The sequence below is a fragment of the Anopheles darlingi genome, chromosome 2, assembly GCF_943734745.1.
Source record: "Anopheles darlingi chromosome 2, idAnoDarlMG_H_01, whole genome shotgun sequence".
Classification (NCBI taxonomy): Eukaryota; Metazoa; Arthropoda; class Insecta; order Diptera; family Culicidae; genus Anopheles; species Anopheles darlingi.
The window spans coordinates 31114403-31140317 of record NC_064874.1 but is presented as its reverse complement, the minus strand read 5'-3'; the positions used below and the strand labels follow the sequence as shown (position 1 = coordinate 31140317).

General features: G+C 49.6%; 1 protein-coding gene across 9 annotated transcripts in view; it reads left to right on the top strand.

Annotated features, from left to right (window-relative positions):
* Nucleotides 1–25915, top strand: part of LOC125950582 (mucin-19) — a 48570-nt gene that overhangs the window by 9625 nt on the left and 13030 nt on the right. For 4 of the 9 annotated variants that reach the window (XM_049678707.1, XM_049678706.1, XM_049678705.1 and 1 more), the window contains exons 1-9: nucleotides 12170–12482; nucleotides 12920–14711; nucleotides 18134–19917; nucleotides 20897–21620; nucleotides 21700–22645; nucleotides 22727–22838; nucleotides 22945–23163; nucleotides 23256–23374; nucleotides 24923–25915. The exon at nucleotides 24923–25915 is cut by the window's right edge. In XM_049678707.1, coding sequence (XP_049534664.1) covers nucleotides 18503–19917; nucleotides 20897–21620; nucleotides 21700–22645; nucleotides 22727–22838; nucleotides 22945–23163; nucleotides 23256–23374; nucleotides 24923–25915 — 4528 coding nt within the window. In that variant the 5' untranslated portion in view covers nucleotides 12170–12482; nucleotides 12920–14711; nucleotides 18134–18502. Of the gene's footprint in view, nucleotides 1–12169; nucleotides 12483–12919; nucleotides 14712–18133; nucleotides 19918–20896; nucleotides 21621–21699; nucleotides 22646–22726; nucleotides 22839–22944; nucleotides 23164–23255; nucleotides 23375–24922 lie in introns of those variants that run through there. The other 5 variants (XM_049678703.1, XM_049678704.1, XM_049678702.1 and 2 more) reach the window with 3 other exon arrangements.

Below are 25915 nucleotides of genomic sequence, written 5' to 3'. Positions count from 1 at the left end.
CGGCGACGATGCGTGGTCAGTTTTTAGTTTTGTTCCGTTCATCGTCCGTTCAATTACCAGACAGGCAAGGCAGGCAGGCCAATACCGCCAAGATAGTCGTCACCTCTCCGATAGCGGATATTACGAGGAATGTAATAATACCATTCCGGGAAAGAGATGACGAGGTGACGCCCATCCGTAGCATCCTTAGCAGGGATCCGGCGATGGCGATGAGAGTCATATCCGGTTGGATTCTGCGCGTATCCTTTGCCATGTTTTTACATTTTGTTTTCCCAAGAGACGAAATTCACGAAACGAAAAGTAACATTTTCCTATCAGAGTGATGAACCGTGGTGTTCTCTGCTGCTTCCATGAAGAAGTATCTTGTAGATTCGCATGGAGACATTCCTAGAAGAGTTCCTTCATGCATGCCAATAGATCTGTAGGGACCTGTACTTGTTGGTTGTGTTTGTATTTTTATGCCTACTATTGATTTTTTTTTTTTTAATTGAATTGGGAATTCGTCTAAAGTATTTTCTCTGAACTTTAACTGATTGCAGTGACTTTAGAAAATTAAATCATCGCCTATTCATTTTTACTATGAGAATGTATTCAATTTGAAATAACGGTAACATGCAGTAGTACTTATACCGGTATATAACCACAGGGAAAGGCAGTTACCTAGAAATCATTTTAAAAAGGATACTTGAAACCGCTATATGTGTCAAATGCTTGCAGTATGATGAAGATCCTGATCCTGTACTTAACTGCACAGTTAGTATTTTATAGCCACCAGTAGACGCAATCGAAACACTTCTCAATTCAATTAAACACAATCGATTCTCCATCCTGTGATGGGACCGTGCGTGTGTGCGTGCCATGCATGTGCCATTCTCCCAGTCAATTAACCAGCAACACACGATATGGTTAATTACCGAGCGACAGATGCACATATGGTGCCTGCCGTCGTCTAGGATGCAAGGTATCCGGGCCGGGGTGGCCCTTTAGTGTCTGGCTCTGGTGCCTTCGCGTGAGTCACTGCGATGTGACCGCGTTGTGTTACGGACGATCCGACTAATCCACCACTGTGGCATGCAGGGTTATGGAGGTTCAATTTCGCGACCGAGGAGAACCACCGGGTGTGTGTACTGTTGCCTATTCCCGTTACGACTTCTAATGAGGTTACATCATCACACCATTATGCTACGCGATCTTTTTTTATGCATGCGTCGTCGTCGACCGTTGCTGGCGGCGCTAGTACCGGGTGCGCAACAGCTTTGCCCGCCATACTTCGCCGACCATACTCTTGCGTGCGAGGTTCTAAACCAGATGCTAATTCTGAACGGTGCGCTGATTCATCGACACCACCGAAGACATTTACACTCCAGCCAAGCCACTGGCGGAAGCGCCCTGGTTGTTGGTGCTTTTCCAACAATTTTCGCTGCTCCTGCTACTGCACCTGCTCCACCCGGTTAGCAGCAGCAACCCCGTCGATCGAATGGGTTACCCAATACACTGGATAGTACCATCGCGCGGGATAATTTTAGTTCTCGTAGTCGTAGTACCGAACAAAGAACGCCTTTTCCTTTTTTCCGTCCCCCTTTTGCCAGCGCTGCTCGATCGTTTCCGCGATGACGATCGAGAACGACGACGTGTACACTACTCCTACTTGGATAGGTTTCAACTGCGTCACAAACAAGCCTTAACGGCCACTGCTCGCACGGCCAATTCGCCTCGAAGCGCTATTGCTGTGGATTGCCCCCGCATGATTCATGACCAGCACCACCACCGTGTGTAGGGGTAACTTTCGCGTTCCGTCCCGTCGCCTTCCACGGTTCCACCGGATTCCCTCGGTCTTCGGTGTGCCTCCATTAATTAATGCCATTTCTCATCATTAGAATTAATTGTCTAGTGTGTGGCAGCAATAATGTGGTGATTCGCGATCGTACCGCGTTTTTCCACATTTCTGTTTTGTTCGTTTTATTTCGGCGCGGTGAAATGGATATTCAAATAGGCAACGATCGCGAGGGACGGTCTGCGATTAGTCATCGAGAGGAGTTACGCAGCGGCAAGTGTCGCCGGTAGCGAGGTATAGAGTTGAAGTTATTCGTTTGAATTTAGCTGATCAGGATGTAAACAGTATACAAAGTACTTCAGTTTAATGGCTACGACAATCCATCCCCTTACAGCTACCAGCTTATGGTGATGCCTCTTACCTCATGCTAATAGTGCTAGGTTCAGGAAATTTAATAAGCCCCCTTTTTAAAATAGCTTTGCACCCAATAAACGACAAGTCAAATGTATAAAACCAATTTATACTCCCATTGACAGCAACCCTAGTGGTGGTGGTGGTGGTGGTGGTGGTGTTGGTGCAATATCGATTCACTAACGCACCGCTTATCACACTTTGCAGATAAGCTATCTATCGTCGTTGCTGGGACGGCGCTTCTCAAGTTCATTGTATGATTAGAGGAGGAACTGAGTTTTTTTTTTGCACTATCTTTTCGGTTTTATCATGAATTACACGAGCAAATTGGAAATTCCCCATTCATTTCCAATTCAAGGTTTCGTACGGCGTGTAAACGATGCGGTCTTCCGTTACTCTAGCCGATCCCAGATCTCTCGTCGATCACACTGACTGACTTTAACGAATGCAACCAACTTGTTGGGAGCATCGTTAAGCGAAGCTTTGATCCAATGCTGATAGGGTGATATGTAGGGAAGGTAGGTAGGTAGTTAGGTAGGTAGAGATATGATACATTCCCAATTAGACTACATTCTAGGATACTAGAATTCCAAGGGGTGCGGGGGCGCAGTATTGGTAAACCGATGCGCACGTCTCGTTCAAAGTCTTAGTCGCTCTCGATGAGGTGTCGGGACTAGGTATCGGTGTGAATTGTGTTCTATAAGGGAGGAAGGGGAACTATAATTAGCGGCTAAGAGCAGTTTACGTAACGCCAGCCTCTAGTAAACAATCGTAACGCTTTCATTGCTCTCCTGTAGGCGGCGGCATCCCTGTTGTACTGTTCTGTGTGTGCGCGCGCGCACGCGCGTGTGTGTGTGTATGCACCCACGGGCAGCCTATCGGCAATGGCGGACGAGTAATCATCAATGGACGACTACCGGGTGCCCGAGAGAGGGACAAGTGGATGAGAGAGGTTGCAGGGAGACATATCCCGGCTTACTGAAGGCTGCCAACAGCACCACCACCACCACCACCACCACTACCACGAACACCTTCCCCTTGTCCCATGTGTGTGATGCGTCTGTTGCCTCAAGTGGAACACCCAGCACGGTCCCGATGGGTGCGAAAAATGGGGGGAGAAGGGAGTGGGAAGATGGGGCGTCGTCTTATCTTGCGCAACCGTGCGCGACACCCACCCTCCCCTTCTCTAGTGAGGTCTGGGGGGTTTTGGGAGGACGGGTTGTATACTACGCAGCCATCCAACGGGGGAGTGGGAAGGAAGAGGAGAAAGGGCTATACGCCATCGAGTTCATTCATTTGTTTGCCTAATTCAATTCATTGCTCGTGTGTTCTGCATGATGTTCAGCGCAAAAACATGCGCCATTCGCGCGCCGGTACGGCTATCGGATGTTCCGGAATGCGTGCTTGCGTGTGTGTGTGTGTGCGAAGCCGTCCTTTCCTTCCACCGCTACACAAGCCAGCCTTTCAGTTGGCAATCGATCACGCGCTTGATGGACAACCGCCCGAACCGTCGCCTCGTTAGTTAGTCGCTCGGTGACCAAACAACAACAATCCTCCCGACATTTATCTTATCGTTTTTTTTTTTTGTTCGGCAGCGGAAGATGATGAAACGATCGAAGCGAATGTCTCAGCCACGGGCTGTTGTGTGGGCCACCTGGCAATCAATGGCGGCCCTTCCCTGTCGCTGTGCCATTAATTCGACAATTTGGAGCACCAAATTCGATCGCGAAAATGGAGCCGCCCCACACCATAAAATTCCTTTTTCGTCATCGACATTCAATTCAATACGCGTTGGTCGTTATCTCGTGTTGATCATGTAAATCATCGCATAGTCCCGCATTCTACTTCCCCCGGGGAGGGAGAGATGCACTTGTTATCACTACCTCTCGGGGGAACATAAATTACAGCCCAAAGTGATCTCGATTCCGCGAAATTCGGTTTGGGACTTTTCTGTTTTGGTTTTGGCCATCGATTCCCGACCCATCCCTGGGCCCAAAAAAAAAAGGGCGAGCAGTTATTCCTCGATGTGCAGAGTAAACAACAGAAGCGCCATTACACACTAACCACCCCCAGAGTCAGCGCCGGGATCCGGTTCGTGTACATTACCCACCATAGCCGTAGCGCTGACGTCGACGATTGCTTTGATCGTGATCGAGCGTTGTGTTGCCTAAGGTGTACGCGACCACCGAGTGGTGTGCCACACCGTTGAGATGGCCGCTTTGGCAGACACCCGGGGGGAGACATCTACTTGCAGAGCAGAGTGGAAGAGTGGAAGAAGAAGAACGAGTCGTTAACATATCGCGATTTTTATTGCTAAATTTATCTCCATACTCGGTGCCAACTTACCTCTCCTAGTCTTCTTTTGCTTAGCTTACTAGCAAACCTGCCGCCGCCTGCCTACTGCGTTGCTTGCTGCCCCGGTTATAAACACATTTATCCTCCGTCATTTTTGCCTAAAAACGATAGGTTTCGTGAGTTTATAATTAGCGTGTACACCTCTAACCGATCCGACGCCGATTTGTACACACTCTCTCGCTCGCTGCGCCATTGCCACGGTCACTAGGAAGCACTGGGGATTTGTCCCGAAATGGATTGTGGCTAGGGAATTTGGTGTGTGGCACGGATGGCGTGTTGGAAGCAGCATTACTGTAATACCGCACGTTCACGTGAGTGAATTTTGCGTAGTAACACACCGTAGTGCACTGGGATCGGGGGATTTCTTTTTTTGCTTCACATCACTGCTAAGAACTCTGGAGCAGGCTCTGCAGGAGTGCTGTAGTGGCTGGAAAAATGAAAATCCTGAGGCATTCTGCCAGCCCGGACGTGCTTTTTATGCTGACGACTAGTGTTGCGACCTTGTTGAAAGGTGGTGGCGAACCCACCATCCACATCCAGTGGATCGATGGTTGGATAGCGCGTTGTTGCTAATGCAATGAACCCAGCTACTGCTGCTGCTGCTGCTAGTGCTAGAGGACGAAACCCCCCTTTCCAAGTCAACCAAAAAGTGTGGAGATGGTTGTCAATTGGATCTTCAAGTGATGGTGCTGATGTATGTGTGTGTACGTGTGTCGTTCGTACACATCTTGCCGCTGGTCCGTACTGCTGTTCGTTCTGATGCGTTCGCTTGCCAACAACTCAGTAGAAGACGAAGAAGTGGATGATGATAGTATGGAACAGAAAAAGTGTGGTGGTGCTCAACAGTGACCTTCTCCTCGTCTGTCTTTTCTCCGCCACACCAACCGGCAGGAATAGCAGAAGAAGAAGATGTCGATGGTCTCGTAGTAGTATCGATTGACAGTCGGTTTGGTGTGTCCCGCGAGCGTCGTTGCGATGCCCGTCCGCCACTTTCTACTGGCCTACTGCATTCGTGGAGTGTAGTAGTAGTGTGTCGATGCCGCGTATGTGTGCCGTAGAAGAAGAGGGAAACTAAACACAACAAACGGTTTGAACCGCCATGACACACGCGGTCAGAAGATAAGAGAATGCGCCCTCGAAGCGAGCGAGTGAATCGCGGCTCACGGTGCAAGCAGAACCGTCGTTCAACGGATGTGAGGGAGAGAAGAGCTAGCAGCAGCAGCAAGAAGACGCAACGTTGGTTCGATGAGTTCGTTTTCTCGCTCGCGAGAAAAAAAAACAACGGGAACACCACAAAGATCACGATCAAGGCGAAGAAATATGAATGGCGACGCTTTGGTGTCGGTGTTTGTTGCGGATCGATCGGGCAGCCGTTGGCATGGTTTGGGTGGCGTGACCCCAACGTCCGGTTCGCAAGAAAAGAAGGGGTACAAGAAGCCAGCCAACCAGCCAGCCAGCCAGTACACGCGAGAACCGTGTTGGGGTGGGTGGTGTTCCGAGAAGTGTCTTTCTGTCCCCGAGAGAGAGTAGCCGAGCCGAGAGTCGCGGGCCGAGGCTTCCCCGATACGAGCGCACTGCACTGCACCACCACACGCTACAACGCTATCACAGACAGACAACCGCGGCTTCGCGTTCGCGAGGCGAGTCTTCTCCGTTCTTCTCAGCGCCTATTCTACCTTTGGCCGTCGTCCGTTCCACCACTCCACCACCGTTGTCATCTGATTGGGAAACGCGACACCGAACTTGTGAAGCTTGTGTGTTCGTGCGGTTGGAGCAGCATATCTCGTCGCGTGTGTGCGAGTGTTCGTCAATGGCAAGGACGTTACCAACCAGCAATCGCCGCGAAGCCCCCGAGCAACCGTTTAAACTTGACTGTTTGGGGCCCCATAAGGGGAAGGAGTGCGGTAGGGAATGCCCGAGGCTTACGGGTTGTGGGGCGATGTGACAAAGAAGCAGTTTGTCTGCTCTCTCTCTCTCTCTCTCTCTCTCTCTGTATCTCTCAAACAGCACATAGTGTGCCATGACATGGATCCACGCAACTAAAGGTGGTTGGTGTGTTCGATGGTTGGCTGTTGGACCAACCAGCCTCCCCCACACACATCCAAACAGCCAACGAGAAACGGTCGTGGTGAGTGATTCCTTGAAAAACCATTTTGCTCTCACTTGCTACCGAGAAACTGAATTTTAACTGTTCAATCAACGTACACCAAACAACGAGGAGCTTCTTTCTTCCTCGACCACAAATCATTCGTGTGGAAGCGGCAATACGCGGCGCGACGGTGGTGGCGGCGGCAAATGGCTTGACCCTTCGCTTCGTACCGATGTTGATAACAGGACGCTTCCAAGCTTCATGCCCTCTCTCTCTCTCTCTCTCGTTCCCGTTCTTCCCGACAACAGGCCCGTGCAAGCATTCCACGGTTCCCGCGTAGCGTAGAGCCGAACGGAGCAGGTTTCCGAAAAAAGACGGAGAAACCGGTTCAGCGATTCAGTCAGAACTTTTGGCTGGAATGCTAATCAGTATCGTTTTCAGCGGAGTATCGCTTACCTGACACAAACGGACGGACGGACGGACGGCTACGGTTCGGACGGCTCGGACGGTTCGGACGGCCAGGAGCACGGGAACAAGCAGAAGATAGTGCAAAGAAGTAAACAAACAACGGGCATCTTCAATCCGTCCACTGTCCGTGACTCTAGCATCCAACAGCAGCATTTAGTTCAACTCTGGTAGTGATTCCAATCTGATCCGCGTGTGTGTGTGTGTGTGTGCTGAAGCATCCCCGTTGTATGTGAACCAAAGCTGTTCTGCTGCTGCTAGTTTGATGACCTGATGGACAAGACGCGATTGTGCTCTCGATGGTATTCGGTTAACTATCTCATTTCGCGTAACACTGAAGTTCCAGTTCCTTTGTTTCAGTTGCTCCAGTTCCTCTTGACTTGCCGATTAGGAAGTGCTAAAAAATCGATGATTTATTCTTATATTGCACATCTTGTAATTCTTTCTTTTTCCTTACATTTTAGCTAGTTTCGTTAAGCTCAGCGGGATTAGATTGGATTGGATAGTTGTATTGGCGATTTTTTCATTTAAACCCGCCAAAGCAAAGAAGCGGAATTGTTTGCACTTCGTGCAAGAAACCCCAGCAAACTGCGCCCGGTTGCGCGTTGCACATCAAACCCTCTCGGCGCCTACCTGGATCCTACAGTGTTAAGCAAACGGCTTTCGATCGACATGATCGAAACCGAAACCGAGGTGAGGGGATGCTTCGCTTTGAGAAGGCGCTCGCGACCACCGCCACCTACTCCCGGTACACATTCATGGGCTACAGCAACATGAGCACAGCTGCTGATAAGCTAGCGGCTCTTTAGAGACCCTTTTCTCCCAAGCACATGCCAGCTGGTGCCAGTGTGTGGTGGCAACAACCGATGCAGATTGTGCGGCCATTGGATCGCGGTGCGTTGTTTACGTGATGATCGCTCGCAGGTGATGATAAGACGACGAAAACGACGGTACACATTTCTGTGCTATCAGTGTGTGAGTTGCCTGTAGTTTGATTCCCTGCTTCGGATGGAGTTACTTGAAACATGTCCATCACCCCTCCCTATATGAGGGATTCGTTTATGTCGCGAATGCCGCAACAAAATATCTGACAGGCGGGGGCTGCAAAGAGTTCTGCAGGGAGGGAGGGCCGGCATGCGGACTGGCTTCGATATCTTGCTCTCGTTGCTCTGCGTTCCCAACGGCACACGATACGTGCTGCTGCTGCAACCACTGCTGCCGTGGCCGGCCCGACCGATTCTGTGTGTGTATGCGTTGATAGCGATCCAGTTTTCGGGTGACAAAGCTGTGGGTATTTGTTTCGTGAGTAGCAACCAACCAAGGCAATCGCTGTTCTTTGTGCCCTCGCTTAGTTGCTCTCCCCGTATGTTGGGTGCGAAATGTGCGCGAATAAGCGACCATTTTCAATGGTACACCACCAGCAACCACGGCACGATGGTATGACATCAGCCCCAACAACAACAACAACAACGGTCTCTGGACCGTGGTGATGGTGTGTACGGCGACGGTATGACGATGGCGGTCACACACTCCGTTACTCACGACCGGCGCACAACAACGGGGGGCTTACTTACAACTCACATGTGGCTGGCGTGATAGGGTATTCCCAGCGCTCCGGGACCGCCACACCACTTTCCTAGTGCGTGTTCGTGTGTACGCCAGTGTGTGTGTGTGTGTGTGTGCACGTGTGTAGTAACTGGTGGTGAATGAAGTGCGCGAACCTGCATATCGTCTTGGCAAGCGTAAGAGAGTAGTAAGACTCTGGCTTCTGTATGTTGACCTCCACCCAGTGGGCTCCCTCGCTTCCCTTCCCTTCGCGCCGGCCCGGCTCGCAGTGGCGGGGCAGGCGAAGTCAATTAAACGGGTTTTGCTCTCTTTCGTCATCACACATCATTGCACCCTCGCATGTTGGGGGATGGCTTTTTGGAATTTTCGCTTCAAGGAGTCCGTCCACTTGGCCGCTCTCGTGTGTGCGTTGTGTGCGTTGTGTGCATAGTATGTTTTGTGTGGCTCATATCGCCGCTTGACCCCCCAACCCAACTCTCGGTGGCAGCAGAGGCGACGATTCTGTTTCTACTACTTGCTTGCTGGTGGTGCCCACCGGTGATGTGGTGGTTGCCTTCAGAGGAAAACCTTCTAGCGCCGAAATGCTGACGTAAACGATGCTCCTCCATTGCGCTGCGCGTACATTCCGCCAGCGCCATCGACAGAGGGCGGCCCTTCTTCTTCCCTCAGCCATTGGAGATTGTTTTCCAAGCTCTGGGTTTCACGCTCTAGAAGCAAATATTTGAGAAACAAAAAGTTGTCTTTTTTCTCTTCCTTTCCGTGTGTGTCCGTCCGTTCGTCCGTCCGTCGAACGAAAAGTGCAAAACTACGTTGAATAGCATAAATAGGAGTCAAGTGTTTTTGAAAAACACAAACACACACAAGCACACACACACACGAAAGACGTATTGCTGTGGTGCTTCACAATGGCCCTCAGCGGGCCACCACCACCGTTCCTGCAGGCTGTGGCTGGGTTTAGAGGGGGAGGTATCGCGGTTCTATTTTGACGTTGGCATTTTGACATTGACGCCGATGCCATTGATGGAGCCGCACCCGGCCTACTGTCCCCAGCCCGGCCTACTACTGCTGCTGCACACAAACAAAGGATACAATCCAAGGGACGAGGGGGAAGCATTGCCATCGACTGCTCCCTACACCGTACCTCTTAAACCAACCCCTCCACCCCGCATACTGATGTAGTCGGAGGGTTTTCCTTCCACTACTTCTAACAACCATTTTCACTCATCAACACCCCTCAGTTTCGCTGTCATGTACTCCTGCATGTTTTAGGGTCTATGGGGTGACCAGCACCGGCAACCAAACCACCAAAACCACCAGCCAACGCCAGCTGGGATGAGATTTTGGTGGGTGCGAAACAGAAACGCAATCGAACGCGCCATTTGCGTAACAATATTAGATAATTGGCTATCGCGCGATGATGCTGGTCATGGCGGGCGGCGGCTGTATGGTTCTGTCCGTTCGGTGGTTCTGGTGCTCTGGTGCTAGGTTCGTTGATTTGTTTACAGCAACACAAGTCGAACCACAGCATACCAGCAGCAGCACCGGGGGAGGCAGTAGGCAGGAGCTAGGGAACGATCGACTACTAAGATTGATAATTGTTTGTGCTTCCAACGTATAGGCGAAGCGGGTCCAGCTAAATTATGGAATGTTTAAAAGTCTACCAGCACTTGGCCGATGGCCGGCATATAGTGTGTGCGATTCATCGGCCTTTTCCTCTGAAGTCGTCACACAATCAATAAGTAGCACAGCTGACGTCAGAATGTGCAAAATGGAATATGCAGATTACTTCTATTTTCTTTCTTCTTCTGTTTCTCGAACCACAGATCGTTGACTTGGTTAGGAGAGAATATTGTTTGACTAATTTGCTGGAGTAGCAACACTTCTGAGAAAGTTGTGATATTGTAATCATCCGGAGATTTCTCCTTTAAATTAGCGAAACACCTGAACATCGTAATAGACACGAACTGTGCGTTGATCTTAATTATTGCTATGAATTTAGAATTAAATATTTTATTGAGGTAGATGGTGCTAATATCTGTCCTGTCAGTACAATTGTTTGTGTTGCCTATCCTCAATCGTGTTGCCTATCCTCAACATCTTTTGTTCTAGTAGAAGTTTGCGTTCACTTTGACCATTTTGCTCGCTTTATTACTGATTCGGTATTCGGACTAAGCATCTCAATTGCATGGTACCGCCAGAATGACAAGCTGTTACCCCCGGATTGAGATTCTACTACTTTACCTACCGTTACTACTCGCGGATTCTCATTGCCAGCAGTACACACTTGTACCGCCATTATTGTCGCACGCGTTTGGTGGTTCGAAATGAGCGAGTTGCACCCGCGATTGTAAGGCCCGCGGGGGTGGCAGCAGGCAATTAAACCGACACCAAACGGCTGCAGGAATCAAGAGAGCGACCGAAGCAACCTACCTTTGGCAGCCAACATCATCTGTCAGTGTCAATCCCGGCGGAGCAGCAGCGGTTGTTAACGGCAGGGCGCATCGTTCCCTCTACCTTTTCTCGGCTGTGCGCTTGTGCTGCGACGACGGGCCTGCCAAGATTCCACCACCTAGTGCCCCGACCTAGAAGAAGAAGAATATGGGACCAAGGTACCGGTTTCCGGGGAACAAGTGTTTCGGAGACACATGGACGGGGAATGAATGATACGACCGGGGTGAGGGGGTACCACAATACTCTAGTGCAAGATGGAAGAGCAACAAGAACGGATCCAAAGCAAAGAAAACGTGCCGTTCATTTTTGTCCCCGTTGTTGTGCGCACTTAATGCGTGATTAAATGTATTTTATGTCGTTATATATACTCACCTCTCCCTCCTTTCCTCTTCATGATCCAAGATCGGAGATCTAATGAGCGCGAGCGCAAACCAACAATGTACTAATGTGCCATTCTCGGTCTTGCTTTTCCCTCCTCCAGGTTCTCCTCTCCAGGAATCGTACACCGGATGGGGTTGGTACACCAGCCAGTGACTAAACCTCCACCGCACACACAAGCAGAAGAAACTCCACTGCCAAGAGGGAACGGTGCGTGGATACAACCACACCAGAGCAGTGCTCAACACACAACAGCGTTCCCCCACCTCCCGCCGCCAGCCTCGTTTGTTGCCGTACATAAAGAGTGGATACGATACGGTCGCGATCGCCATCGTCGTCGTCGTCGTCAATCATGGGCTGGCGGATGAGTTCATCGTAGCTAGAATTTCAAATCGTCTGCCATACGAGCGAGCACTGGACAGTCGCGCCTTCGATACCACCATCACACCAGTTACACACCGGAACTTATACCCCCTATCCCTTGATCGTCTGCTATCCGACGCTCTCCTCTTTGTGTCTCGTGTGGCCCTCGCTGTGTGGGACATTCGTCCAACACGCTTCAAAGGGGGCAGGGTGGGGGATTTCGCGAGAATACGCGTGTATCCACGCAATTTGCGAGTTCACCGTTCACCACCATTTACTCCCCGCTAAGCGGATCGGCGGGGAGGGGGTGGGGAGGGGCGCCCGTGATTCGCGAGACGACATGTGGCAGAGTGTGCGTGCAAGGCACAACATCACGATCGCCACGGCGCGCGAATTGTGGGGCCTCGGCGCCTTGCCGAGCATCAGCCGGCTGCCAATAGTCGCTTAGTGTGCTTTGAGCGTAGACGTTGAGCGCGTGTGTAATAATGGAGCGCGCGTGAGTTGGTTTGCCGTTGGTCTTCGCGGCCGCGTTTACGATCGTCGGACTGACTGGTAGCAGTAGTATACGCATCCTCCACTTGTCATTCGCGTTTGAACCCCACCTACCCTTCTACGACGAGCCATTCATAGGTACGCAGCGCAGCCGCGCACTGCCCAGTGACTGTGTGAATCGTAACCGTAGCCGTGTGGTAGTAGTACGGCGGCCTTTGTTTTGGTTCTCGTGGCCCGGGGTGACGTTTCGCGGTTTGGTTACTAAACAGAAACGAGACACAATGGTGGGGAAGATAGGAGCACGGGTTAATGGCAAACGGAGGGACGGTGCGACGACACGCTTAGTAGACGCTTTTGGTGTGTGCCCCCCCGGTGTCATGTGTTACAGGACCATAAAAGAATGGCCGGAAATAAGCGGAAAATACACTGTGATTCGTGGGGACTATGACGTTTACGCGGGCATGTTAAGTCGTTGATATGCTGATCACCGTCGTACAGTTCTCGCATGATCGCGTATTGTACTCCGTTCTAATTTTCCCCTTCTCTCACTCTCTCTCTCTCTCTTTCCTTTTCAGTAGAAGCAAAAAAGTGATGAAATCGCGGGGTGTATCTGCTGTGTGAAATGCTGTTTCGATGAATGATCCCGAACCCGTTGCCGTAGCAAACATAGTCGGCTGAAAACAGTGCACAGTGTGTGTCCCCGGTTGTTGTGTATTGTAGATAGTGTTTCGTCGATCGCACCCGACGAGTAATTATAAATATGTGATTCGTGGTACCGTACCGGCCCCCTGGCATAGATGATGACCGTGTAAGAGTGAGCGATTGCTGGATTCGTGTAGCACAAGTACCATATTGTGAAAACCTACAGCACTAGTGCTAGTTTCGTGTGTGTTGGATGTAATCTGCATGAAAGTAACGGCCTGCTTGGCGACCAACGAATGTCAGCATACAAAGCCGAGCAACATCGAGCAACACTGCTCTGAGCTTCGTCATGTGCAGATCGTCGCTGCTGGTTCTACATCATGCGTAAGGCATCGTTGCTGCCGATGATCTGCGCGTTTGTGTGTTTAGTGAGGTGAACAATCGGATGGAATAACGCTATCATATCTCGTCGATCCGATCGCATCAGTGTGCTGCACAATGATGGTGGATGGTTCTTGCGATTCGCTGCCGCTGCAGCAGCTGCCGTTGCTGCGGTGGTGATGGCACTACTAGCCCCCCACCAACCATGGCGACAACAACAACAACAGCAGCAGCAACAATATCAGAGCCAACAACTACCGTCCTCTGGCGGTGGAGACGATTCGTGACAGCGACGACCGTACTGGCGACCCTCCCAGCTGTGTATTTGTGCGTTTGGGCGTAGGAGTGTGCAATGGTGGCTGTGACCTGAACCATTAACCCTTCCACCCACTATTAACAGACGAGCGGGCGACGGGCGTGCGCGCTGAGGTCCGACCCTGCTGCTTGCAGCAACGTTGGTGTTTGCGCCGCGTGGGTTGATGATTATTGTGAAAGCCGTAGCCGCTGGTGTGTGTATGTGTGTGTTGAGTGTTGGTTGTTTATGTTGCTTGGTATTTTGTAAATCGATGTGAATGAATTTGGCTCTGTTGCTACTACACACAGCAATCAACCAAATTCGGTGGGGGTGAGTTGCCTGCCAGTATACATCGTTGCAGAGCAGCATCAGTCAATGAGGATCAGGTTGATGAGACAGTGTAGTACCACACCACATCTGGCTACTCCGTTCCAAAGACTTGCTTGGAGAGAAGATGCTGTTGTGTGATCTGCGTTGTGTGAGCTGTGTGTTGTGTGATTGCAATCATAAGTGCGCGCCTTCGTCCTTTAGTGTCCCGGTCTAGTGCACCTTGCTAGCAAGTTGCACAAATCTTTACCCACACCGGTTGTTCGTGCTACCGAGCCTGTAGCGACAGCAGCATTTTTGAGTCGATTGTAAAAGTCAAACAAATCCCGGTCACGAGGCAGCATATGTTGGCGGTCACTATTGTGCTACGGCGATACGATTGGTTGTGGTTTTCCGATAACAATAACAACGCGCCATCGAGCAAAAGCAGCAACCGCAGTATACCGCTACATATTCACACGGCATCCACGCGTGCACGCAGTGTGGGGCGAATGAAACGGTCGTCTGACCACTACACCTTCGACTTCGACAGTGGCGACCTGTGCATTCGCTAACCGATACGAAAATTCCATTTAATAACCGTGTGTAACCCCGGCTTGCAGTCCACTCAGCAAAACACATCTATCTATGTATCTGTATAGCAAATAGTAGAGAGTGCAATTCAGAAAGTTAATCCAGCGATCCAGCATGTGATAAACGACGGTGAAGGAGTGTTATGATAGGTAAGTGAGCAAAAACACACGACCCCCCCCCCCCTGCTGGTATGATTCAACTTCCCTTGCAATCGCATTCTAGGGGAAAACTTGATTGCGTCCAGACAGCATAGGTAGAATTTGAACATAAAAAAATGAATTGATAAAAGCGCCCACATTATCCGATACCGTATAGAGTATGAAGGTACCAATTACGCCCTTCGATGAATGGTCGATTGAGTAGCTCTGAAATCAGAGGCTCTGCCACTTTTATTCGCAAATCAAAGGAAAGTGTGTGGAAAAGTCTGGTAAATCGTGTTAAAGTACTACTGCGATATGCAAGTCTGCGCTGCTGTAACCAAATTGTGGCCGTCAATTTCAGGCATTGAATGACAGTTTTATCGCCTATCAAGCAGCAATCTATACGATACAGTAGTGTGTTGAGCTATTAATTGACGGGTGCGAGACAAGTGACAACCAGTTGAGGAGGATTACACCCAGGACAAGCAAGTCTAGGGTGAATGACGTTGAATGACGTTCTCTAATCATTCCAATTATTCCCAACCTGGTTGCTACGTGCCATATCCAAGCCGAGTGTTCTACCGTGTTGATCGTTTACGGCTTATTAGTTAACGAATCAGTTCTGTATAATTGTGCTTGAAAAGGAATGCTAACAGTAATATACACAATGATTTTTTGGTTTGTTATACCGCCAGCAAAAATGAATGTCGAGAATTATGTTCATCGTCCATTTTGATATTTTAATTTTTATTTGATCAACTTAATTCAATTAACAAACACCATTGAGACCCAACTGAGGTTGCGGACGGATTTCATGACAAATCTACACAGCGCTATGATCAACGAAACATGGCTGCTACTCAATATCTGGCGGCGACATTCATTGAGAGAATAACGGGAGTAACATAACCTGGATAGAAGAGAGGAAGAGAGCGCAGAAAAGATGTACCGAGAACATTCCGTCTACCCCTTGGCATCGGGACGATGAAGAAGAAGTAGGAAGGGATCGCATTTTTAATTACCCCCTTCTTTATGTACCTGCTGCTGAATCTCCCTCTCTCTCTCGCTCTCTCCAGTGTATCACCAGTTTGTGAGGTGCACTGATGGGAGCATCGCCGCAATCGACGTCTTCTGTCTGTTTATGGGCATCTCCATAGGTTGTCCCTACTCGGTTTGGCCCACCAGTACGGCTGTTGCTATGCTGAGAGAATGAAGAACGTGAAGCCCCAGCAAAGGCTACGCGATGGGTAATGCCGCTGCAGCAACGAGAAGCTGTGTGTGGTGTTGTGCGGTGCATGTCAACGCCATCTTGGATACATACTGCCCCCAACCCAAGGAAGGGGAGCAGCATAAACACCACCCATGTCCAGGAGTGTAAACAAGCCGTGGCTATATTTACTTTAAATTTATATTTATAAATCCTACGGCGTGCTGTAGCAGGCGTGCTACGAGTGAGCAGTGGTGAGTTAGGTTTGGGGTAAAACGCGGAACTTGCACCGCATTGGGAGGCTCCATATTCAAGGATCACATTTGGACACACAAAGAAAAGCGTTAATGTTGCACCGTGGGTTGTGCGTTTCACGTTGCGTTTGCCGATCAAGTGAGAAAAGTGAAGAAACTCACCAAAGCATAAGAAGAAAACACGGACAGGATTCTCGTTCCTGGGCTCTGGGCCGGCCATATCGCGTTATGCTGGAGCATCCGAGCATTCGTAGTTCAATGTATGTCATCTTTTCTCGGACAAAACCTCATTCTGTCAAGTGATCGAACTCGAACTAAATGTTGACCACCCACCCCCCACCCCTCTAATGGAGGTCTTTCGAGGGTAGTTATGTACAACTCCCTAGAAACATGCAATTTTAAGTTTTTATTTGTGGATGGTTTCTGCTGAAAGCTTCCGAGAATCTGCATTCCCGTGCAGTAGGAAATATCCCCTTTTGTGTCGCTTTCAATATTAGACTCCTCCATCACAGACTACCCTAGGATGCCTACTACACAAAGGCTCTATCTAGCGTAATATGTGTGGGTGAATCGTGCCCTTTTTTAACCGTTTCCGAGACCAACAGGATTTTTTTGGCGTCCGGAACAACCCTCTGAATACTTCCCACGCATTAGTAACCCTACGCATGGCCTTGTCACAGTGATTGCTAGAGAGTGGACTACCTTTCGTAGAGAAAGAGATTTACCTAGCGCCTCACACGCGTTGCATAAACATCCCTTTCTGCACGAGCATCCGTATTTTGTGCAAGGCGTCGTGCTTGAAAGTTTCCCAACAATCATTGCCTACGACGCTAGTTGGTAAACTACCAACGCTAAAGAGTGTTCTATAGAGTTCCGCTGGATACTCTGTTCAAAAGGGTTCCCCTGGTTGATCAATTCAATTTTGAATAGAACATGCAGGTGCATTTCTGCTTCCATTGCAAGGATAATGAAATACGCTTGAAAGCATATGATTGTAATTATAACGACCACTTGTAAACTTTTTGTTTTGAGAACACGACGAGATGTACTGCTTGTGGTGTTATATGCATGGCTTGATTTCAAGCACTGAAATTTTCATTCAACTATTTTTAATGAAAGCTCTTTTATGCCAATTAGTGCCCACATTTCATGAAGTGACTAGCAACTGGGTTCGGTGGTTGCGTTGGAAAAGTAAGTTCCTTTTTTCCAGCACAACCGCTGCTTCACTTCATTATTTCATGCAATTGCTACAGAAATGACTGTTCCGCCGAAATTACCCGGAAAATGGAGAAAGTGAATTTTGTTCATCCTGATCCCTATCCAACCGATAATGACTGGCGAATATCTGTCTTCAATTGGGTGATGTACCGTTTGCTAATCGCTTCACGTAGTTTCACGTAAAACTAACCACGCTGGTGCCGATGGAATAGCCAATTCTAGCGATCGATAGCAGATAATTTAGCTCAATGGCGTCTTGCTGATCTGGCGTACCGCCTGCAACAGGCGATGATGGTGGGCAATCTCATACGAGTATCTCCCGCACGCAGTTGCTCAATCGTTGTAATTCCACCGTTTGATACTGTTTCTATGCGTTAGCAACCGAAGCACGCAGCTTAAACAGGACCATCGTACACATCTGACAACGATTAAGTTCACTAAGCTTACTTCTGCAATTAGACACAGACACCGCCTTGTGCGAATAATTAGATGAAAGGCGACGATCGAACAGAGGTCTGCTGCATTCCTACTCGTTTCTCACATATGCGGTTTCCAATTTGCTCACGATCGCGCGAGTACAGTGCAGTGACGCTCGTCACGGTTTGATCGATCTCAAACGATTAATTGGTGCTCCCTGTTCGTACGATTTTTCCATTACCCGCAGTTCTTACATATATAAAAGATTGAAAATGACACCAGAATACTTAATGGTTTTCTCTTTTGTGCTCTTGTTTCTTTCTTGTTTATTTTAGATAACAAGCTTCCAGCTTAAAACGTTGAAGGAAACGTTGAGATATAGCTAACCCAGAGGCAACCCAGAGGCCATTATAACGGACAACAGTAGCAATGGTACCCTCTCGAAAAACGCAACCGAAGGATCACTTCCGTTGCAGAGAAAGTTAGGAAACAATAAGTCGACAGTGACCGCTGGGCGGAACACGAACAAGATATTCAGCCACGAAGTGGCGTATGTCATACGAGGCACCGAAGTAAGAGACAGGACGTGCCGCGAATCGTGTCGCGAGGCTAGAATCAAAGGGAGCACAAGTGCCAAGCGTTTTATTATTAATGAGGAGAGGAGCGACCAGGGCTAGGCCAACAAACCGGTCGGTGGAGACAGCATGATATCGCAAAAGCTGTCGTCACCACAGTCGTCATCTGCACAGATGCTGCCGCCCCCACGTTCTGCGCAACAATCGACGAGCGCGAACAGCAACGCGGCGTTGGAAATTGCTGCTGCATCGGGCGCCAACAACGCCAGCATGACGACAACGGTGGCCACCACGACCACCTCCGGTACGAAGATGACCGCTTCTTCCGGTGGCCAGGCGAGCACTGTCGCGGCAGGAAAAAGTGCAACAGCGAACACAACCCCTCGTCAGCATCCGAAGAAGCGAAAGTTCGATCTGGCCGAACTGGAGGAAATGGAATCGCATCGCCCAGTTCAGCCTCCGCCACCACCACCGCCGTCGTCGTCGGCTGCTAGTCTGCTTTCTCAAACCGCTCCCCATCCCCCGATTGACACTGGACCTGGTCCAGGAGGAGGAAGACAAGGCGAAGAAGGTGGAGGAGGCGGTGGCGACAAATGTTCGTCCTTAACAGTGGCCAACGAAAGCGAACAGCAGCACAGTAGTAGGTCGAATAGTGTTTACGAGCCAGATCCACCAAGGGGTAACGGCTCGGTACTGAAGAACGGTACCGCAGCAGGTCGCCATGGCACAGCCAATGGCAACAGCTTCGATGTGTACATTAGTAGTAGTAGTAATAGCACTAGTAATTGTAACAATAATACCAGTAGTAGCAGTAATTTAAGCAGAACCATGAGCAGCAACAATGCGTGCTTCGAAAATATGAGCTTGGCGGTAACAACGATAGCGCCGATGAGCTCATCCTCTTCGGCTGCGACACCGCTAATCCGCGAGCGGCCAATACACGATCTACGCACGGATAGCCCTGATCGTCGATCTATATCGTCATCATCCCCTTCCAGAACTGGAGGACAAACGACGGCTAGGCTGTCGGAGAGTCACTGCGCTAGCCCAGCATCGTCCGGTCAGTCGATCGTGACAACCGTTCCTGCCTCGATTATGATCAACAGCAGCAGCATTCCGAGCGCTCAGTTGCAGCATGTGACGCCACGTCAAACTCACTACTATCATCCACAGTATGCCGGTGTTGGAACTGCCGCGAATGGGAATATTGTGGGCCTAACGACCAGTAGTTCTGGTGGTCTCGTTAGCAGCAGCAGCAGCAGCAGCAGTAGTAACAGCACTGTAAATCGATCTCAGAGCTACACCATTTCGACGATTGCACCTACGGTGGTTACAGTATCATCTCCTGGTGGTACCCTGTTGCATTCAGTACATCAACCGCACTCTATGGTTGCGAACAATCGCTCAGTGTTGCTGCCCGTTGATACACCAACGATGCGGCAACAGCAGCAACATCATGCGCTGCGACTACAACGGACATCCTCGCCGGGCGAAGCGTACTATTCCGGCGTGAAGAAACTATATACGACTGCACCCTCCTATGGGTAAGTAATCCGACATCAGATTTCTATGTTCCAAATATGCATACCAAGATTCTGCATCCTTTTTATTTTTGCGCAAACGCTGCACTGCACTGCAGTTTTAATGACTAGAATTTAGTTCTTCATGCGATTGTTTTGGGTCGCTCAAAAGACAAATATGTAACTGCATTCGTTATTCTCAACCTGTTTCGTGTTGAAATTGGTGAAACTCACAGCAAATATTACAAAAGAAACTCATCCTTCATCTACCATATAAAACATTTCCGTGTCTGGAAAACACTCATCAATTTCCGGTAGACTATTGATATTGCGATCCTGAGTTCTGCAAATCTGGACTCTAGCAACGTGCATCCGTATGCTGGTGGTTACTCTAGAAACCAGATTTGCGACCTTAGCAAGCTGTTGCGCATTGTGGAAAATAGTATTTGAATTGGTAACCGTTACCAAACATAATTTCAATGCAAATTTCGCGGACTAGAGGAATGGCAACCACACGGAGCGAGACACAATGATAAGCTTCGAGACGATTGTCGATGCCCCACAATCGCGCAGTCATGATGCGACGACAAACAACCTCGGGCGGTGAGGTGCGCTTAACGGTGTTTCCGTCCGATTTGTGGATAAAGCGTAAAAGGGTGAGGTCTGCGAGCTGCTTGAAATTGCAATTCAATGCTCAGATCGGAGACGGCGAGACCCAGTGCTGTGTTACTGTGGACCATTTGAATACTATGCATCTGCTTGTAGTGTCCCTGTTCGCTAAAGACCGCGGCACCGTAGCCGTGGCTTTGTACTCCTGAATGATTCAGAGTAAATCCAAACGCTCCGATACAAGGTTGGGTCATCCATAAACATTGACATGTGTTCGCCTCACAACTCGCAAGCCGATAGCTTGAGAACCGTTTTTTGGGCAGTTTTTTTTATCCTGATTTTTATGCCAGTAACACGTGCTTATGGACTTTTCGATTTTACTATCATCCACCAGATCGCCTGGAAGCTACAAACCATCGCAGACGCCGCCATCGTCAACCCAGTCGGCCACCAACACTTCTACTCCTTCGCCAATCCATCAGTTGCCACCAGCAGTGACGTTTTCTGTGCCACAGCAACATCAACCACCGCAGCAGCACTACCACCAACCACATCATCACCACCATCACCGGCAACAATCGCCGCAACCGTCCTCAGTGGGGCTGCTTGTAGATGGTCGGGCGACGAGTGCACCGGCACTGCAGCAGCATGTGGCTTCTGTTCCGGGAGGGGTGGCAGATCGTAATGTAATCGATCTGAGCGAATGGGTCAACCATCGGGTGCTGGCCCGTCGAAAGGATGTTTACGATTCCGGGCGCATACGGGCCACGCATGCACCGAGTACGGTTGTGATTGGGTTCGACTATCCCGAGGGTAGCCAACAGACGTACGCCGACGTGTTCCGAGGAAGCTGCTACGCTGAAGTAGCAGCAGGTGATCAACAGCAAAAGCAGCAGCAGCAGCAGCAGCAACAGGACATAATTGACGATGTGTGTCCTGCATTGGCCGATCTGCAGCCAGGTGTGCGGGTGTGTGTACGCGCCACATGCGTCCATCCGCACCCTGTCAGTACCGGTGGGGGAGACGTGTTTATTGAAGGGATTGTAAGAGAGCTGCAGGCTAACAAGAAACAGTTCGTAGTGCAGATCACAGGAGGTGGTATCGGTGAGAAGCAGGAGGTAAGCATCAGCTACGACACGATATGGGCTGCAAGTCATTCCACCGCACTAATACTATGTTACCCATCATGTCTTTCAGCTGCGAGTAGTCAAGAGAGTAGACATCCGACTTCTGAAACCTCCTTGGTGGGACGAACTAGAAGAGGCAGTGGATACCGGTGTAAACGGTAGTCAACGGGTGATCGGATCGGTGTCCAGCATGGTACCACAGGATGGCGTAGAGCTTGGCGATCAACATCAACGCACGATCGTCGGTTACGTTAGTACAGCAACAGGCAATCATCATTCGCACCATGCACATCTGCAGGGAAGCGGTAATCCGATCGAGGGTAGCAGTCTGGCAACACCCCCCGCCGCAACGGTGATTTACGCAAGCACGGGAATCGGTCCGCCGTATAAGAACAATATCAGCATCACGCAAGGTCGGGGGATTCGGTACGATCCGACCGCCGGAACGGTGGTAGCATCGCAATCGCAGGATAGCAGCCAGCATCTGATCGCGCTTCAAGTGCCATCACAGCTGCAGGCCGATAGTCTGCAGTTGTCCGGAGAGGATCAGCAGCATCATCATCACTACCGAAGTGCGGCTACCTCACCCTTCCAAGCAGCACCGCTGCCGGCCGGTGATGGTACTGGGACGACGACGCTGATTGTTAGCAGTGCAAGCACCGCACACTACTCTAGTAAGTCTAGTGGCAGCGGTGGTATGGTGGCCCTTCAACATTCGTCGCAGCAACAACAGCAGCAGCAGGCGCAACAGCACCACCACCAGTCTCATCACCAACAGCAGCAGCAGCAGCAGCAGGGAATAGCGGTACCAGCACCAGCGCACAACGCTAGCAGCGCACCGTCGACGTCGTCAGTGATGACGGCAGCGGCAGCAGCCACCGCGGCGGCGGGCAGCAGTGGTTCTACCGGTACTACAGTATTACGTACCGTAAGTCCGGATGATTTGCGCACGACGAACCGAAGCTACGACTACGAGAGCGATGATGAAGTGCGCAGCAGTTTCCCGATGGACGGAGGTAAAGCTGATGCTGGTTAGAGTGAGAGCTAATATCACGGACGTAAAAACTACTAACACCGAAATTCATTCTCTTTCTTAGAAACCGAAAAATACTCAGGCAGTAGTAAACGGAGCAGTATGCAAAGCCGTGGCAGTACCTCAAGCTTACTGGACCAACGAAGTACACCCCGATCTCAACCAGCAACTCCTAGGTAAGGTATTCGCGGGTACTGCATGTAGTGGAGAAAGTGTAATTAAACGAACCACATTAACCATCATCCCATTTTCCTTCGGACGCGCCATCAATAACCACAACAGATCTCAAGCGGCCACTCCCCATCGGTTCAAAAAGGGGGACGTAGTATCGACACCGACCGGCATCCGGAAGAAGTTCAACGGAAAGCAGTGGCGCAGGCTGTGCTCGAACGAAACCTGTTCGAAAGAATCTCAACGGCGGGGCTACTGCTCGCGGCACCTCAGCCAGAAGGGAAATGCTCTCCGTTCGTCCACCAGCTCGGTGACAAACCATTTCAACAGGTTCGTTTCCTATTCCCTTAAAAAAGACCATCATAGTTTCTCATTGCGGCGAATGCACCTGCCTTCTATTGTTTCCATTTGTTCCTCTACAGTCGATCGAGCAGTAAGACGCAACTGGACGAGGAAACATCGAGAGATTCGGAAACATCGCCACACTATCGCGTCGCCGGAAGGTTCGATCATGATGAAACGGATGCTGCCAACGTGCTCGGTAAGTCAATATTTAATATTGCACAAATGGATGAAGTAATATGATCTGATCGAGGAAGTATCAACGTTAAGTGTAAAATAAATATTACGAATCTCCCATTCTTCGAGCAATTGCTCATACGCATCGCTTTTGGGAAAGGAACAGCAAATGTACGCTTCGTCATGCATTGGGACAGCTGGGCAAGCGACCGATAATTGAATAGTTCCGAGAAATGCTGTTTGGTGCCGATTCGTTCTTTCTGTTGGACTTGTGATTGCATAGATGTCCGAAAGTATGCGAGAAAAATAGCACCAAAACAATCAATACGCACTCGCCGTCGAGCGGCGCCATCGTTCTTGCGCCACCATTGTTCAGGCGATATGAAGGAGCGCTGCGTCGTGTGAGGCCGCTCACCACTACGCTAGGTGTGTGGTCCAGGCGTCAAAAGGATAGCTTGAATCGCAAACACTACGACGAGGACACGAGAGCGAAAGAGAGAGTGAACGAAAGAATGAGAAAGAAAAAAAAAGCGCGAAAGAGAGAAAGAGTGCTCCATCGTGTGAAGAACTAGAGCAACCACTGGTCGTCGGTGTGTGATCAGGGCGATCACTTCGATCGATCTCGGGGATGCGTTCCGAAGTTTAGTTATCAAAGTGATCATAATTTGGCAACCAGTGCGAATGTAGGCTGATACTTTATTACGTCTATGTCAAGTGAAAGTAGATTTTGCAAGTTCTAATTATTTTTTGGAATAATTGTTTAGTAGTTCAGTAGATAAAGCGAGAATTGCCCTAAGAAAGTGAATCATGAATTTCTTGAATGTGAATTCGTACGATCTGCAGAGTGGAGCGGAACTTTATATCAAATGCCTGCGTAAGTCGGTTTAGTTTAATTTGCTTTTGCCTTTTGTCTTTCAAGAATGGAGCGCTGTACTCCACGTGCTGTGCTTGGTTCCACTGCTCTGCTCGATCGATAGCTTCAATCGGTGGTGATCTTCATCGTGAATGATGAAAACGGATTATCCATTTTGTGTCGCGAAAGTGTCATTCTCTTCCAACTTCTATCTGGCTTGTAGTGATGCTTTCTGGTAGTAGTAGGCCGAGCAATATGAACTAGTCGACGAATCGACGATTACATTCATCGTTCCCCTCTCTCTGCCACGTGCTAACAGGCATCTACGCTTTTCATACAAAATCAAAAATTAAATCTGTTGGAGTTTGGGCAAATTATTATATTTTTTTTGCTTTTGCATTGTTTGATTAAAGAATTAATTTTTAAATTTTTAAAAGAATGTGTACACTTCAACAAAACAATTCCTAAGAAGACCTTAAAAGTATTTAGTGAAGAAGTGTAGTGGACATAGACATTGCTTTGAAAGTATATGGGGTATTGGAGGTGTGATATTGTGCAAGAATAAATACTTTATTGGAAGAGTATATTGAACAAGGTGTGGGAATAGAATGGTCAAGACGTTTCCCTTTTTTAAATAAGTGCACTCATCGATAAATCATCGAGGCAGTAGTAATATTGCTAACCTTTGTTTATCTTGTATCTCTGTTCTGCTTACAGTATCACTCAGCAGCTCCCGATCAGCGACACCGAGCAATTCGTTTTCGTCACCCACGGGGCATGGATCGTCGCCACACGCCACCCAATCGCCAGTAACAATCGGCAATCGGCAGAATGTGTTCATGCCAATCGGTAGCCCGGCACCCTCCGCTGACACGCCGCATGGTAGTGGCAACAGCAAGTACAAAACCAACACACCAAGTCCGAATCCGCTCGGAGGCAGCACTGGTGGTGGAGCTGGTGGACCTAGTGTTAGCATTAGTGGAGGAATCGGTAGCGGCAACCTGGGTAGCATTTCTTCCGGTGGTCATCACCAGCTGATACGTCCTGAATCGTTGCGTCCCGCACAGTCGGTAACCGGCGGTGGTCATGGTAGTAGTACTGTCGCTGCAGCTGGTGCAAGCACTGCACCTTCCGCACCGACCAGCGTTATACGAATGTCACCGCTCTATCCCCATCATGCTTCTCATCCGTCGGCCATCTATTCGTCGTTTCCTCCCGTCTCAACGCAACAACAGCCACAGGTGATCATGGAATCTATTTCAACTGTGTCCTCACCGCAGCAGCACGAGCAGCAGCAGCAGCAACAGCAGCAACAACAGCAACAGTCTAATAGCAACCATTTGGCGTTGCCTCCGGCACAGCAACATCCACACGCTCTAGTAACAACGAATAGAGTACTCGTGACGAATACGCTCTCGCCTGGACAGGCTTTGCAAGCCGCACAGAAACAACAGCAGTTGCAACAGCATCATCATCATCATCATCTGCATCAAGGACAATCACATCATTCGCCGCAGCCACCACCACAGCCAGCTCATCATCACCAAACGATCGTACACCAACATCATTCACTGCAACAGCAATTTCAGCAGCAGCAACAGCAGCAGCAGCACCTTCTTCAACATAACGCTGCGGCCGCCACAACGGTCGTACTGAACCAACACCAGTCGTTGACCGTGCCAAAAAACGGCATTAGCACGGGTTCCACCT